At 43.5% G+C, this 12,910-nt stretch overlaps 1 protein-coding gene across 2 annotated transcripts in view; it reads left to right on the forward strand.

Annotated features, from left to right (window-relative positions):
- Positions 1–12,910, forward strand: part of LOC119964845 (regulator of G-protein signaling 8-like) — an 82,086-nt gene that overhangs the window by 15,561 nt on the left and 53,615 nt on the right. Inside the window, exon 2 of one of the 2 annotated variants that reach the window (XM_038794900.1) lies at positions 10,912–11,000. In XM_038794900.1, the coding sequence (XP_038650828.1) occupies positions 10,912–11,000 (89 nt within the window). Of the gene's footprint in view, positions 1–10,889; positions 11,001–12,910 lie in introns of both variants that reach the window. The other variant, XM_038794901.1, reaches the window with a different exon arrangement.

Raw genomic sequence — 12,910 nt, forward strand, 5'->3', positions numbered from 1 at the left:
CTTCGCGCTCGATGGGCCGAGTGCCCGCTGAGTCCTGCCGCCGTGTGGACCTACCCGGCGGGACCTTGGCGTTCTGACTGAAGGGGGCGACCTGGTGGTGGAGAGGGGGGATCCGACTCCGGGGGGCTCCACGGTAACCAGGCCCGCGATCGGGGGCTACCGATCGGCGGGCGGGCTAATTCCGGGGGCGGGGGACGTATGTTACTCCGCGCCGGGCCCCTGTAGGGCTCTGCCATGTTGCATGGGGGCTGGCGTGGAGATGGCAACCCATGCACATGCGCGGACCCGTGGCGGCATGCGCGGACCTGCACCAGCTGTGGCGCTCATGCACGGACCTGCGCCGCCTGTGCTGCGGCCTGTATCGGCAGCTGGAGCTCCAGTGCTGTGCTAGTCCCCTGTGGGTTGAGGGATCGCTGCTCCTAGCGGCCAGCTGACGCCGTCGTAAAACGCTCCGGCGTCTACGACGGCATCAACACTTAGCCTCATTATCGGAGAATCCCGCCCTAATGCCTGCAGAGCTTTTACGTGGGGCAAAAGCAGCCTCACACCTACATCACCCATTTTTGTTTGTCGCTGTAAAAGGAAATCATTAGATTAATGGAAATTATGAAAAATGTAGATATTTTGCTGCTTTTTCACTACTGAAGTTGAGATTGTTGGCCCCACCAGAGTGGTACCCACTGCGGGGGATGTGGCAGGCCAGTCAAGAGACTTTTGGCAAGGCAGCACGGTGGCATAGTGATTAGCATTGCTGCCTCACGGCGCCGAGGTCCCAGGTTCGATCCTCGCTCTGGGTCACTGTCCACGTGGAGTTTGCACATTCTCCCCGTGTTTGCGTGTGTTTCACCCCACAACCCAAAAAGATGTGCAGGGTTGGCGGATTGGCCACGCTAAATTGCCCCTTAATTGGAAAAAATGAATTGGGTACTCTAAATTTAAAAAAAAGAGACTTTTGGCAAAACCAGATAATCCCAGTGGTGGGCAAGGGCCTGTAAACCCCACCCTAAATTTGATGCATTTATGTGAATTTATGAAGTGTCATACTAAACTAATAATTCATGTCAGAAATAAAAGTATAGACACTTTCATATTTCAAACATTAATATGCCAAGACCATAGGATGTCGGAGCAGATGTGTATTGGGCTATCCTGCTCCCCATTCAATAAAATCAAGACTGATTTGTTTGATAATCCTCAATTCCACTTTCCTGCTTTATCTCCATAACCCTTGATTCCCTTATTGATTAAAATCTGTCCATGTGTTTTTATGAAACGTTCTAATATGAGTTATAAAACCATCAAAATCTTCTTCCTCTGAGATACTAATCTTCCATCTGTATTAATCAAGCAAAATCCAAGGTAACATAAATCTTGCTGATAAAATTACATTGCTGTTGCTCATACTTATATCCACTCGTGCTGCTCTTGGGAGCTGGTCTGGTTATGTAACATCATACAAGAACTGGGGATGCGCGGTCTAATCCATTCTCTCGTCTGTAATTTTGCACGTTAGTGACTTGCTTTTCGGGCCATCCTGCAGACCACCTGGAGAACCTTCAGTGATCCTGGGATTACACTTTGTGAGAAGCACTGCTCTGCATCCCTGCAATGGGTAGAAACTGGCGTTTCCACAGGAGGACAGCCAGCTTAACCTCCTGTTCAACACAGAGCCAAGGCAGGGACTGATTCTATTTCCTTCCATTTGTGTAGGAACAATAAGAAACAAGGTACTCATTATTTGGCCATTAATTGCACTGAAGAATAAGTCGAAACAAAGGGAGCAACTAAAAAAGGTTCAGTGACCTTAAAAGCCTTTGATCAACTTTCTGCATAAGGCTTTTTTGTCTTGCTGCTGGGTTATGCAACGCACAATAAGATCATTTGTTTTGTTGGGATTAGTTATTTTACTTGTTCACAACAGCCACTCTGTCTGAAGCTCTACATGGAGAGTAATTCCTTTTACCTCTTTGTCAGAGGAACACTGTTGTGTTAGGACACCAGTTTGGCACCACACCTTCCCCTCTCCCAGCAATGAATAACTGTTCTGAACAGCTTGTGGGGTACAGATTTGTGATTGGAAACATTAAAAATCACATACACTCATTGAAATAATTGGTATTTTTCACTGCCACGTCAAAGAGACCATTCCAAGTATTTAATCATCAGAGTCTCTAAATACATAACTGCTTCAAACAGCAACAAGCCAATTTCATGCAGATCAAAGGATGCCTGGTCTGACCAAGTAAAATTGCTGTTTCATTTCACTTTGAGTGTCTGACTTGAGATAACATCGACTTCCCCTATGGGCAGCCCAGCCTGTGTCTTCCCAGAATTGTCTGTTACATTGTTGCTCCATGGACAATGGCAGCCATTTTCAGTAAGTGCTCTCCTGCTCAGTGAATTGAGCTTCGGAAGACAGGACAGCAGTGGAAGTCAGTGCCACACATGCACAGACCAGCACACTCTTCCACATCTGTTCAGCAAGAGCACCAGAAAGATTATACTTGCTTTAAGGAACTCAGCTCAAGTGGAATATAAGCAGAAAATGCTGGAAATATTCAGCAGCCTCCATGGAGAGGGAAAGTTTAATGCTTTTGCTTGTTGACCTTTCATTGTTAACACTTTTGCTTCACAGCACCAGGGTCCCAGGTTCAATTCCCAGCTTGGATCACTGTCTGTGCGGAGTCTGCACGTTCTCCTTGTATCTGCATGGGTTTCCTCCGGGTGCTCCGGTTTCCTCCCACAAGTCCCGAAAGGTGCGCTGTTAGGCCATTTGGACATTCTGAATTCTCCCTCTGTGTAGCCGAACAGGCACCGGAGTGTGGCGACTTGGGGATTTTCACAGTAACTTCATTGCAGTGTTAATGTAAGCCTACTTGTGACAATAAAGATTATAATATCAGAATTGGAAATGTTAAAATGGGTAATGGGTTTTAAACAAGTGAGGGGGCAAGAGTAGGTGAAGGAACCAAAAGGAAGATCTGTGATAGAGTGGAGAGCAGGAGAGATTAGATAACAGCTGGGAAGATAGCGCAAAGCTAAAGGCAGTGAGATTGGGAAAAGTAAAGAAGACCCGTCCAGCGGAGGTGCGAATGGTACAATGATGAACTGCTGCTGTTCAAAAGAAAGAAAGAGTAAAAAGTGAGGAGAAAGAGCAAAGAAATATAGGACACAAAATGGGGACAGAGGTTATCGTCTAAAATTTTTGACAACAATGTTGAGTCCAGAAGGCTGTCAAGTGCCCAGTTGAAGTGTTGTTCCTCGAGCTTAAGTTGAGCTTCACTGGGACACTGTAGGAGGTCGAGGGAGAGAGGTCAGAGTGGAAACAAGCTGGAGAATTAAAATGAGAGGTGATCAGAAACTGAAGGATTGAACAGAGATGTTCCACAAAGCGGCTGTCCAGTGTAGAGGAGACCACATTTTAATTTGTGCATACAGTCTTCTAAATTGAAAGAAGTATAATTAAATCACTGTGTCAGTTGGAGGGAGTATTTGGGGATTTGGACAGTGAGAGGAGAGGTGTTTAAAGGGCAGACGTTGCATCTCCGGTGCATGCATGGAAAGATGTGGGAAGACTCAAGTGTTGAGGTGATAGAGGAGTAGATAAGGATATCACAGAGGGAATGGCTCCTATTGAAAGGGGAAGGGAAGGGAAGATTTGCTTGGTGGTGACATCACACCAGAGACAGCAACAATGGTGAAGGTGACCGATTGAACACAGACCTGGTCACGGATGGGGGTTTGAAGGTGAGGATAAGGGAACCCTATCAAGGTTCAGGGAGGGAGGAGAAAAAGTAAGAGCGAAATTAATTGCTCAGAATGGGCCGGACACAGTGAGGAACCTGTGGTTTCAAAGCTTGCAACTTTTGAGACAGACCCTAATTGAAAATGGAACTGAAAAAGGAAACTGACCCTCCTAGTCACTCAGGGAACTATGACTGAAACTGAGAATTGGAAACTAAAACCTCTAGTTGAAACAATACAAAAGGAGACTGAACCATCAGGTCTCAGTAGATGATGAGTCCAGTGGCAGGTTAAAGATGATAGAGGCGAGATCCAGTAGCTGAGAATAAGAAAAGCTATGGTGGCTTGAGTTATTTGTGGTCCTTGAAGATACATTTGATGGATCTACACCATCTAAAAGATACATTTGATGGATCTGCAGCATCTAATGGAGCTGACGAAGTCCTGCAGATGTGTGCCATTTTTAGTAAAGACCATGCTCATGGAACCTAGGTTAGTTGTGTGCCACTGTCAGCTGGGGATCAGGCTAAATCCTAAATGAAGAAGAGTTGTAATTCTTCATGAGGAAGATGAGGTCCTGAAGGGCTTTGTTAAAGTGATTGGTGATCTATATGCTGATTGGACTGCTGAGCCCACGGGAGGCTGTGGCATAGTGGTATTGTCACTGGACTAATAATCCATGGACGCAGAGTCATGCTTTGTGTTCGAATCCTGCCATGGCAAATGGTGAAATCTGAGTTCAATAAAATATCTGGACTGCTGAGCCAATTTGTAAATTCTGGCTCAGTTATATATGTCATTTAATGTGTAGTTTACAGTTTAAAATTAACCACAATTTGCTTGTGAATTCAAGTTTCATTTAATGTTGAGTCTAGGTTTTAGATTATAGGTTGTTAGCTATGATAGTATTTATGGTTTGCTTTGTTTAACTCTTGTATGATAAAACTCTCTCTGTTTTAAACCGTGGAATTTCATGGTTTCAATCTTTTAGTAAATAATAAGAATTTCATATTTGTTTTGTAAAGTTTTAGTCATTATCAAGATTTTAGTGAAGGGTAGTCATTGTAACGTAGGGATTTCCTGAAGGGGAATGACAATCAGGGTAGGAACAGTACTTGATATTTCTATATCTCACCACTAGATGGTTAAAGCCAGTTGTTGAGGCATATTGAGACTCCCAAACTCAGCACTGACCACCTTTTAAATTTATGACTCAGTACCACAACAGGCAATGACTTCACAAACTAAGCCATGGGGGAAGAAAGGAGGAAGAGTTAAGTTGATTTGTTCTTGAAAATTGCCAGTTAGAGGTAGCCTGTAGATTGTTCCATTGTTCCACTAACACCATTCAGGATATCATCAGCATTCCAAAGCCACTAGAACATAATGTGACCACGTCACATCGAAGTGTCTTCTATCTCACAACCATAAACCAGCATTTCAGTTGTGACAGGAGATAAGGCCCCAGCATGCATCCCAAGCTGCCCTTGAATATTGCTGAAGTGAAATGGAGCAAATCACTAATTACATTCCCCATTTAAGTGCGGATAAAAAGAGGTTGAAAGGTGCAGCGTCTTAGAGGTTTGCACGGGCTCCCCTTCATATGCAAGCAATTCAATAGCACTTTTGCAATAAAATGTTGCACTTTGATGCAAGTTTCAACTCTGTATCACTATGTATGGGGAGCATTTATGAAACACTTGTCACAAAGGCAAATCAATTAATTGTTAAAAAAAACCAAAATGACCAACCCTGTCAATTCTGAGGAGCATAAAAAAGAGAGAATGAATCTGAGGAGTAAAATAGTCAAATCCACACAAAATAATAAACAGGAGTTGTCTAGCTTTCTTAAACTCTATGCTCAAAAGACATTTGAAATAGATCAGCAGATGTGTTTTTAATGGACAGTTTTTTAAAATTTAGAGTACCCAATTCATTTTTTTCAATAAGATAGGAAATCCACCTACCCTGCACATCTTTGGGTTGTGGGGGTGAAATCCACGCAGACATGGAGAGAATGTGCAAACTCCACATGGACAGTGACCCAGAGCCGGGATCGAACCTGGGACCTCGGCGCCGTGAGGCAGCAAAGCTAACCAATGCACCACCTTTTTAATGGATATGAATGAATATTTTAGAATGACAAATACCTCAAGATGAAGTAACTTTGTAAATTTTTTGAAATTAAACAGTGACTTGAGAACTAATGAACAACTTATGAAGAAATGCAGGCTGCAGAATCTGGATGCATGGCATCCATTTTTGAGGCACTAGTGGCTTTAGAAATCCAAAATGGACATCTGCAGTGCATAGTTCTGTTGCAAGTCACACAATACGCCATATTTGTGAGGTCATTAGCACACACACAGCCAGAAGTATACAGTATAGGCAGATTATAGTGTCAATCTGCATGTATCATTCAGGTACAGACTCAACAGTACAAAGCATGTGCAGCAGTTGTACTGAGCTCATGGCAGTGAGTTTGAGAATAAGTGTATTTCTTCAAGATTCCTATCTTCTTCCTTTTCCATCTTTTGGAAATCCTTTTCCATCACTCTCTGGTTGCTATCTGAAAGGAGTAAGGCATATGCGGAGTTGTGCTGAGGGGAAGGATACAATTGAAGAGGTGGATGCTTAAACAGCCTGCAGCTTCTGAATCAAAAAGAGAGTGTTGGGTGAGAGCAGGGTGAAACCTGAACAAGAGGATTAGGTTTGAGTATACTTTCATCTTCGATGGTTTCAGCTCCATTGTGGGCTGCGACTTCAACAATGACAGCCCCAATAATGGTGAGCACAGTCTCCTTCATGAGGGTTGGATATGCAGCCATGTTTGCCCCCTCTCTTTGCCAGTTAGGTCCTGCTGACTCAGATTGTGCACCAATCTGTCCTCAAGAGCGAAAAACGTGTATCAGTTAGGTGTTGTGCGATCCATTTGGGTGATCTGTCTGCAATTGTTGACCAGCTGGCAGTGTGTGCAAGCTTTGCGGTGTGAGTGTTACAGCAGTGCCAAGCGTGTGAGGGTGAAGTGAAAATGGTTGTGGTGGTTGGAGGTCAATCATCTCCAGGACATTACTGCAGGAGTTCCGCAGGGTAGTGTCCTAGGCCCAACCATCTTCAGCTGCTTCATCAATTACCTCCCTTCCATCTTAAGGTCAGAAGTGGGGATGTTTTCAGATGACTGCACAATGTTCAATACCATTCGCGACTCCAAGAAAATATCCAATCGCAGCAAGACTTGAACAATATCCAAGCTTGGGCTGACAAGTGGCAAGTTATATTTGGGCCACACAAGTGCCAGACAATGACCATCCCTGACAAGAGAGGATCTAACCACCGACCCTTGACATTCAATGGCATTACCATCACTGAATCCCCCACAATCAACATCCTGGGGGTTACCATTGATCAGAAACTGAACTGGGCTAGCCATATGTATACTGTGGCTACCAGGGCAGGTAAAAGGCTAGGGATCCTACGGCAAGTAACTCACCTCCTGACCCCGCAAAGCCTGTCCACCATCTACAAGGCACGAGTCAGGGGTTTAATGGAATACTCTCCACTTGTCTGGATGAGTGCAGCTGCAACAACACTCAAGTAGCTCAACACCATCCAGGACAAAGCAGCCCGCTTGATTGCTCTTTCTTCCACAAACATTAGCACACTGGGCTAAATTGCTGGTTTTTAAAGCAGACGAAGGCAGGCCAGCAGCACGGTTCAATTCCCGTACCAGCCTCCCCGAACAGGCGCCGGAAAGCAATTTTCATTTTCATTTTCACTGACGAACAGTGGCAGCCGTGTGTACCATCTACAAGATGCACTGCAGTAACTCACCAAGATTCCTTAAACAACATGTTCCAAACCCATGACCACACCATCTAGAAGGACAAGAACAGCAGATACCTGGTAACTTACCACCTGGAAGTTCCCCTCCAAGTCACTCAACACCCTTACTTGGAAATATATTGCTATTCCTTCACTTCCGCTGGGGCAACATCTTTGAACTCCCTCCCTAACAGCACAGTGGCTGTACCTACAACTCAAGGACTGCAGCAATTCAAGAAGGCAACTCATCACAACCTTCTGAAGGGCAACTAGGAATGGGCAATAAATGCTGGTCTAACCAGCAATGCCCACATACCGTAAATGAATTTTAAAAAAATTTTAAGTATCAATTTTTGGATTGAGCCTGATTATTAGAGATTGTTGATAGACAACTGATGGGGTTGTGGTGAATTGAGCTGAGGCAAAAGGTATATTTGGTGGGAAATAGCATTTGAAGATGTATCCACTGACCTTTACCCTCATATGATGTTACTGAATGTTTACAGAATGGCAACCAGGTTCTTGGAATGCAACAGCTGTGGGCACCTACTGCCTCCTCCTGAATATGTGTCTGGAGGACCACCTGGTCCCCTGTGGAGATGACAAATTTCTCTTTTGCTGCACCTCCTTGAATAAGGCCTATAACACATCATTGGAAAATATCGGAACCTGGTCTTTCCCATGTTGTGCCAATCTTTATGCCTTTCCCAGGGCAGGATCAACTGTGACTTCACTTCAGGAACCTGTTTCAGCCACAAATCCGCTTTCCAGTAAGAGGTGTGGGCTCACTTTATCTGCTGTGGACCTCTCACTTTAACTGCTGTGAGCGACTTGCTGAGGCATGCTCCCACAACAGTGATGATAATGAGCAGGCAGCACAAAGTTGACATGCTGCCTGGATTGGAACAACAGGCATGGATCAATCCCGCATGACGATCCACATACTAATTTTGGGGGATTATTGAATAGAACCTTCCAAGACATCACTAGCCTCCCACAATACATTGAAAGGAGAAGCTGACACGATAAAGGAACATCCAATTAAGATTAAGAAAACCTATAATTAACAGAATAGTACACGTCAAGAGAGACCGGGAAGCCCTGAAGTTGGGGAATGGAGCAGAGCGGATGTTTAACTGAACAAGCACATACAGCAGTGAAATGTGGAGCCACTTCTGCACACAGAGGTTGGTAGATATTTGGAACAATTTCCCCAAAGTCTTTGTATGCTAGGACAATTGGAGCGCCCAAGACTGAGATAGCTGGATTACATAAGGAGCCAAGGTGGGAAAATAGAATTAACATACAAGAATACCAAGATCTAGTTGAATGGTCTCAAGAGGTTGACTGGCCTATTCCTATTCCCTATATTCCTGTGAAGGGTATAGGCTGACTGAAGGAGGTTAACTTTTATACACTAAGATATCAAGACCACCTTTGTACTGTGCGTATAAGTCGATGTCCCCCACGGGCAGTAAAGTGGAACAGCTAATTTGTCCAGGTGTTATTAACATAGACAACAAATCCACAAGACATCAAAAAAACTAGGGCTGAAGAAGCAGAGAACAAAATGAAAATTGACATATCAGGCTGTGGTCTGTTCAGGAGAGTCTTAATACAAGAGCATGACTTCTATTAGAATTGATTCCAAATCACCAATGAATCCTCTGCACAGGTCTCCCAGGATAATTGTATTGCTATCTTTGTTGGTACGGATGTCTCTCTGATCCTGGAGAGACAGATTGGAGAGAGACTGGGAGCACATCTCACACCGTTCTGTAATTTGGAACAAAGGGAAGGGTAGTTTGTTCAGCTAAAAAGTGTTGCTGTGTGGAACATGATTAATATTTTTGGCCCAATGATGAGAATTGGAGATATTTGTGAATATCCAAGGTTCATGGGCATCAAAGGCTTCAATCTACCTCAGTTTGAATGAAACAATGCCGATACACTTACAACAACAACTTTTATTTATGTAACATCTTTAACATCCCAAAGCATTTCACAGGAGCCTTTTCAAATACCATTTGTCACAGAGCCACTTAAGAAGATATTAGGGCAGATGTCCAAAAGCTTGGTCAAAGGGATGTTTTTTATGATGCATCTTAAAAGAGGAAAGAGAGAGAGATTTAGGGAGGAAATTGCAGAGTTTCTAAGCCTAGGCAGATGGTGGAGCAATGGAAGTCCGCTATACGTAAGAGGCCTGAATACCCATCGGCTTGAATTATAATTCCACTATTTGGCAGTACACGATCAACTTCCATTCCTAATTGTGCCAACCAGCAAAATGTCCACCAAAACTTACATGAAATAAGTTGCGTCAAATAGAGAACATTCTTACGTGACTATCTGATGTGTGACACCAGTGTGAACATAGCAGTTCTTTTAACATTAATGCTTTCTTCAGTATTGCATATCTCTTATATTATCTGATGGCAATAAACCCAGGACAGTCTTGTTATTTTAAAAGTCCTCACGGGCCCAATAACATTTGCAGCTCATCACAGAATACTTGCGAGTGGTGCCCCTGAGAGTGAGCTGTAAGCCATTTTCCTTCAAAAATCCTGTATGTGTTATTTATGACTCTCTCTTTCAAATGGATCTTTGAGTCTGGGCTATATTTAGCCGGTGTTTTTATCTCGCTGCTTTAGCCTTTGGGGAACAATGATGTGAAGGTTGACTTTTGCTTAATTAAGAATTTACTCCCCACTGCCCCCGTTTCTTTTGTTGATGAAATTCCACAGTGAAGTGGCGCTATCCTGTATATGATATGAATCCCAGCAAAGGGCATAATGGCCTCAAAATAATAAAGCTTTATGTTATTTCTGAAACAGGACACAGAATGTTCTTGTGCTGAACACCAAAGGAAACTAAACTATCTATTTTGGCTGGCGTGTGAGATGCAGATAACTCCTTGGAGTCTGAGGAGAAAAAAGCAAAATATACATCATTCAAGTTTAATTCTATTCGTCCCAAGAACACGGATCAAAACAAATTATTCCCATCCAAGCTATTGCCAACATGGCTGACAACAGCCAGTCATTTTCAGCAACAATAGAGACACACAATAAATAAAAGATGATGTTCCTGAGTAAGATAAGCTGTTCATAGTTTTCACCAGCTGAAAGCAAAAATAACAAAGTCATTGAAATGGCTAATGGTGGGGGGGGGGGGGGGGGGGGGGATAAATATTATTGTGTTCAAGATAACAAGAGTGCCTTTCTTTTATGAGTCGACATTCTTGTTGAGCAGAAAGCACTTCAAAAGAATTCCGCAAGAAATTGTATGTTGATGAGCGAGCTGGCTTGAGAGTAATTGCACAGCCTGCTTCTCCTGTCTCCACAGCTCAGCTTGTCGCAGCTTCACGAGGACAGCTTATCCGACTGCAGGATTCACAAAGAGAAACCCGTCGAGAAAAGGAGCGGCACTGCACAGTGAGTCTGTTTCATTTTTGCTTCCGGCTGTCCTTTCACAATATGACACTCCAGCTGCAGGTGCTGCCTGGATTGGGTCTGCTGCCCCCATTTTGATTCTCCCCGAGCCAGGAAAAGGAGAGCCTTGCTATAGGAGCTGGCATAGATTTGACTTGTGAAATGGAATTCCAAATTTGGCTTCATTGCCACTGTGCGAGCATTAACCTGGTTTTAGGGATTCAGTATGAGGCATATTCCTAAATCTGCCTTTTTCAAAGCTATCACTAGGTGGAAGGTCTGATGACTATAAGGCCAGAGAGCATTGATCACTTGGTGCTTTACAGAGGAAACTAAAAAAATGTGCACAAACAAATAACTTTAATTTTACCTGCATCTGGCAAAATCATTACTTAATTGAATCATATAGCAAAGGAGGGTTTGAGCCCCATTTTGGGCTGTTAACAGCTAGGGTAACAGTCAGGGTACTTCAGCAATTGAGCACTTTGGGACTCGGGGCAACAGTGGGGATCAAACTCCAAACCCATACTCTTCCCGATTGTAATCTCATGATTCATGTTGTAATGTCTTCATGTGGGGGAGAACAGAATTGAGCTCAATCAAGATGCCTCCAGGTCAGATACCTGCTGGCACTCAACATCAAGATTGATACGTGAAGAACAGTCAGTTAAAAATGCTGTGAGATGATGGGTGATACTGTTGAAACTGCACCTGATTAAGACTCCATTCAGCCAAGCCATGACTGGGAAACAAGTATCTTGCGAGAATCTTCAGAGATTATTTGCAATGACTAAGGGATATAGAATTGGAAGAAAACAGCAAATTGGATTTCAAACTAACCAGAGAGGAAAAGATAGAATGCAGGAGTTGAGGGTACTTTTTCAGAGTGATTGAAAGTAGCGATGGCACACTAGGTTATGTCCTGTGACTGTTTCTGTTCACTCTGAATCAGTCATCTGGCTACCGGTTGTATGTGCTTCCTATGTGTGGTGATAACCACTGTAGATATGCATACTTGCAGTAGGGGGATGTATGGCTGTACCTGTAATACAGGTTCCTCCGGTAAGCCCCTGCCGGCTAGCTCCGCCCACAGGGAGCTTGTGTATAAATATGCGTGTGAGTCACTCAGACCCTAGTCTACAGTTGCAGCCGGAGGAATAGCATCACACAGCAATAAAGCCTCGATTGTACATGTCTCTCGTCTTTGAGTGCAATTGTTAGCGCCACACTATGTTTTCAGATGGTGCTAATGTAGGAGGCACATTCTGAGGACCAACAAAAAATTCATGGGATAGTGACAAGGTAAAATAACGAGGCAAAAAATACAGCAGACAGAATTCCATGCCAGTCAGTTTGAGATAGTACATTTTGGCAAAAACAATGACAGTGTGGGAAGACTGAGTGACATGGAAGATCAGAGGGATGTGATGGTTTAGGTTCACAAACAGTTAAGAGCAGAACCTCAGTGGATGAGGCTGAAAAATGGTATACTGGATTTTATAACAAGAAGCATAGATTATAAAATCTCAAATGTAATGTTGAATCTATATAAAACCATGTAAGGTCACATTAGGAGTGTTGCGTTGATGTTTAGAATCCATGGTATAGGAAAGAGAGGGTGCGACACAGATTCATTAGAATATTATCTGACATGAGGAAATACAAATGCGAAGAAAGACCTGAATAATTGTGGCTGTTTTTTCATCTGCAGCTTGATATTACGTGGTGAAATAGATGGTACCACTGGGCTGCAACTTTTGAATGTTAAATAGATCCCTTGCCTGGGTGGAATAGGAGCCTTGTCAATTGCCTGAATCACGACCGTACAAATCGTAAACACGGTACAGATGCACTGCAGGGGAGGGGTTCTCTGCATCATGGCCACCACAGAAAGTAATAAAAATGATTAATTC

This window comes from Scyliorhinus canicula, chromosome 4 (assembly GCF_902713615.1).
Source record: "Scyliorhinus canicula chromosome 4, sScyCan1.1, whole genome shotgun sequence".
NCBI lineage: Eukaryota > Metazoa > Chordata > Chondrichthyes > Carcharhiniformes > Scyliorhinidae > Scyliorhinus > Scyliorhinus canicula.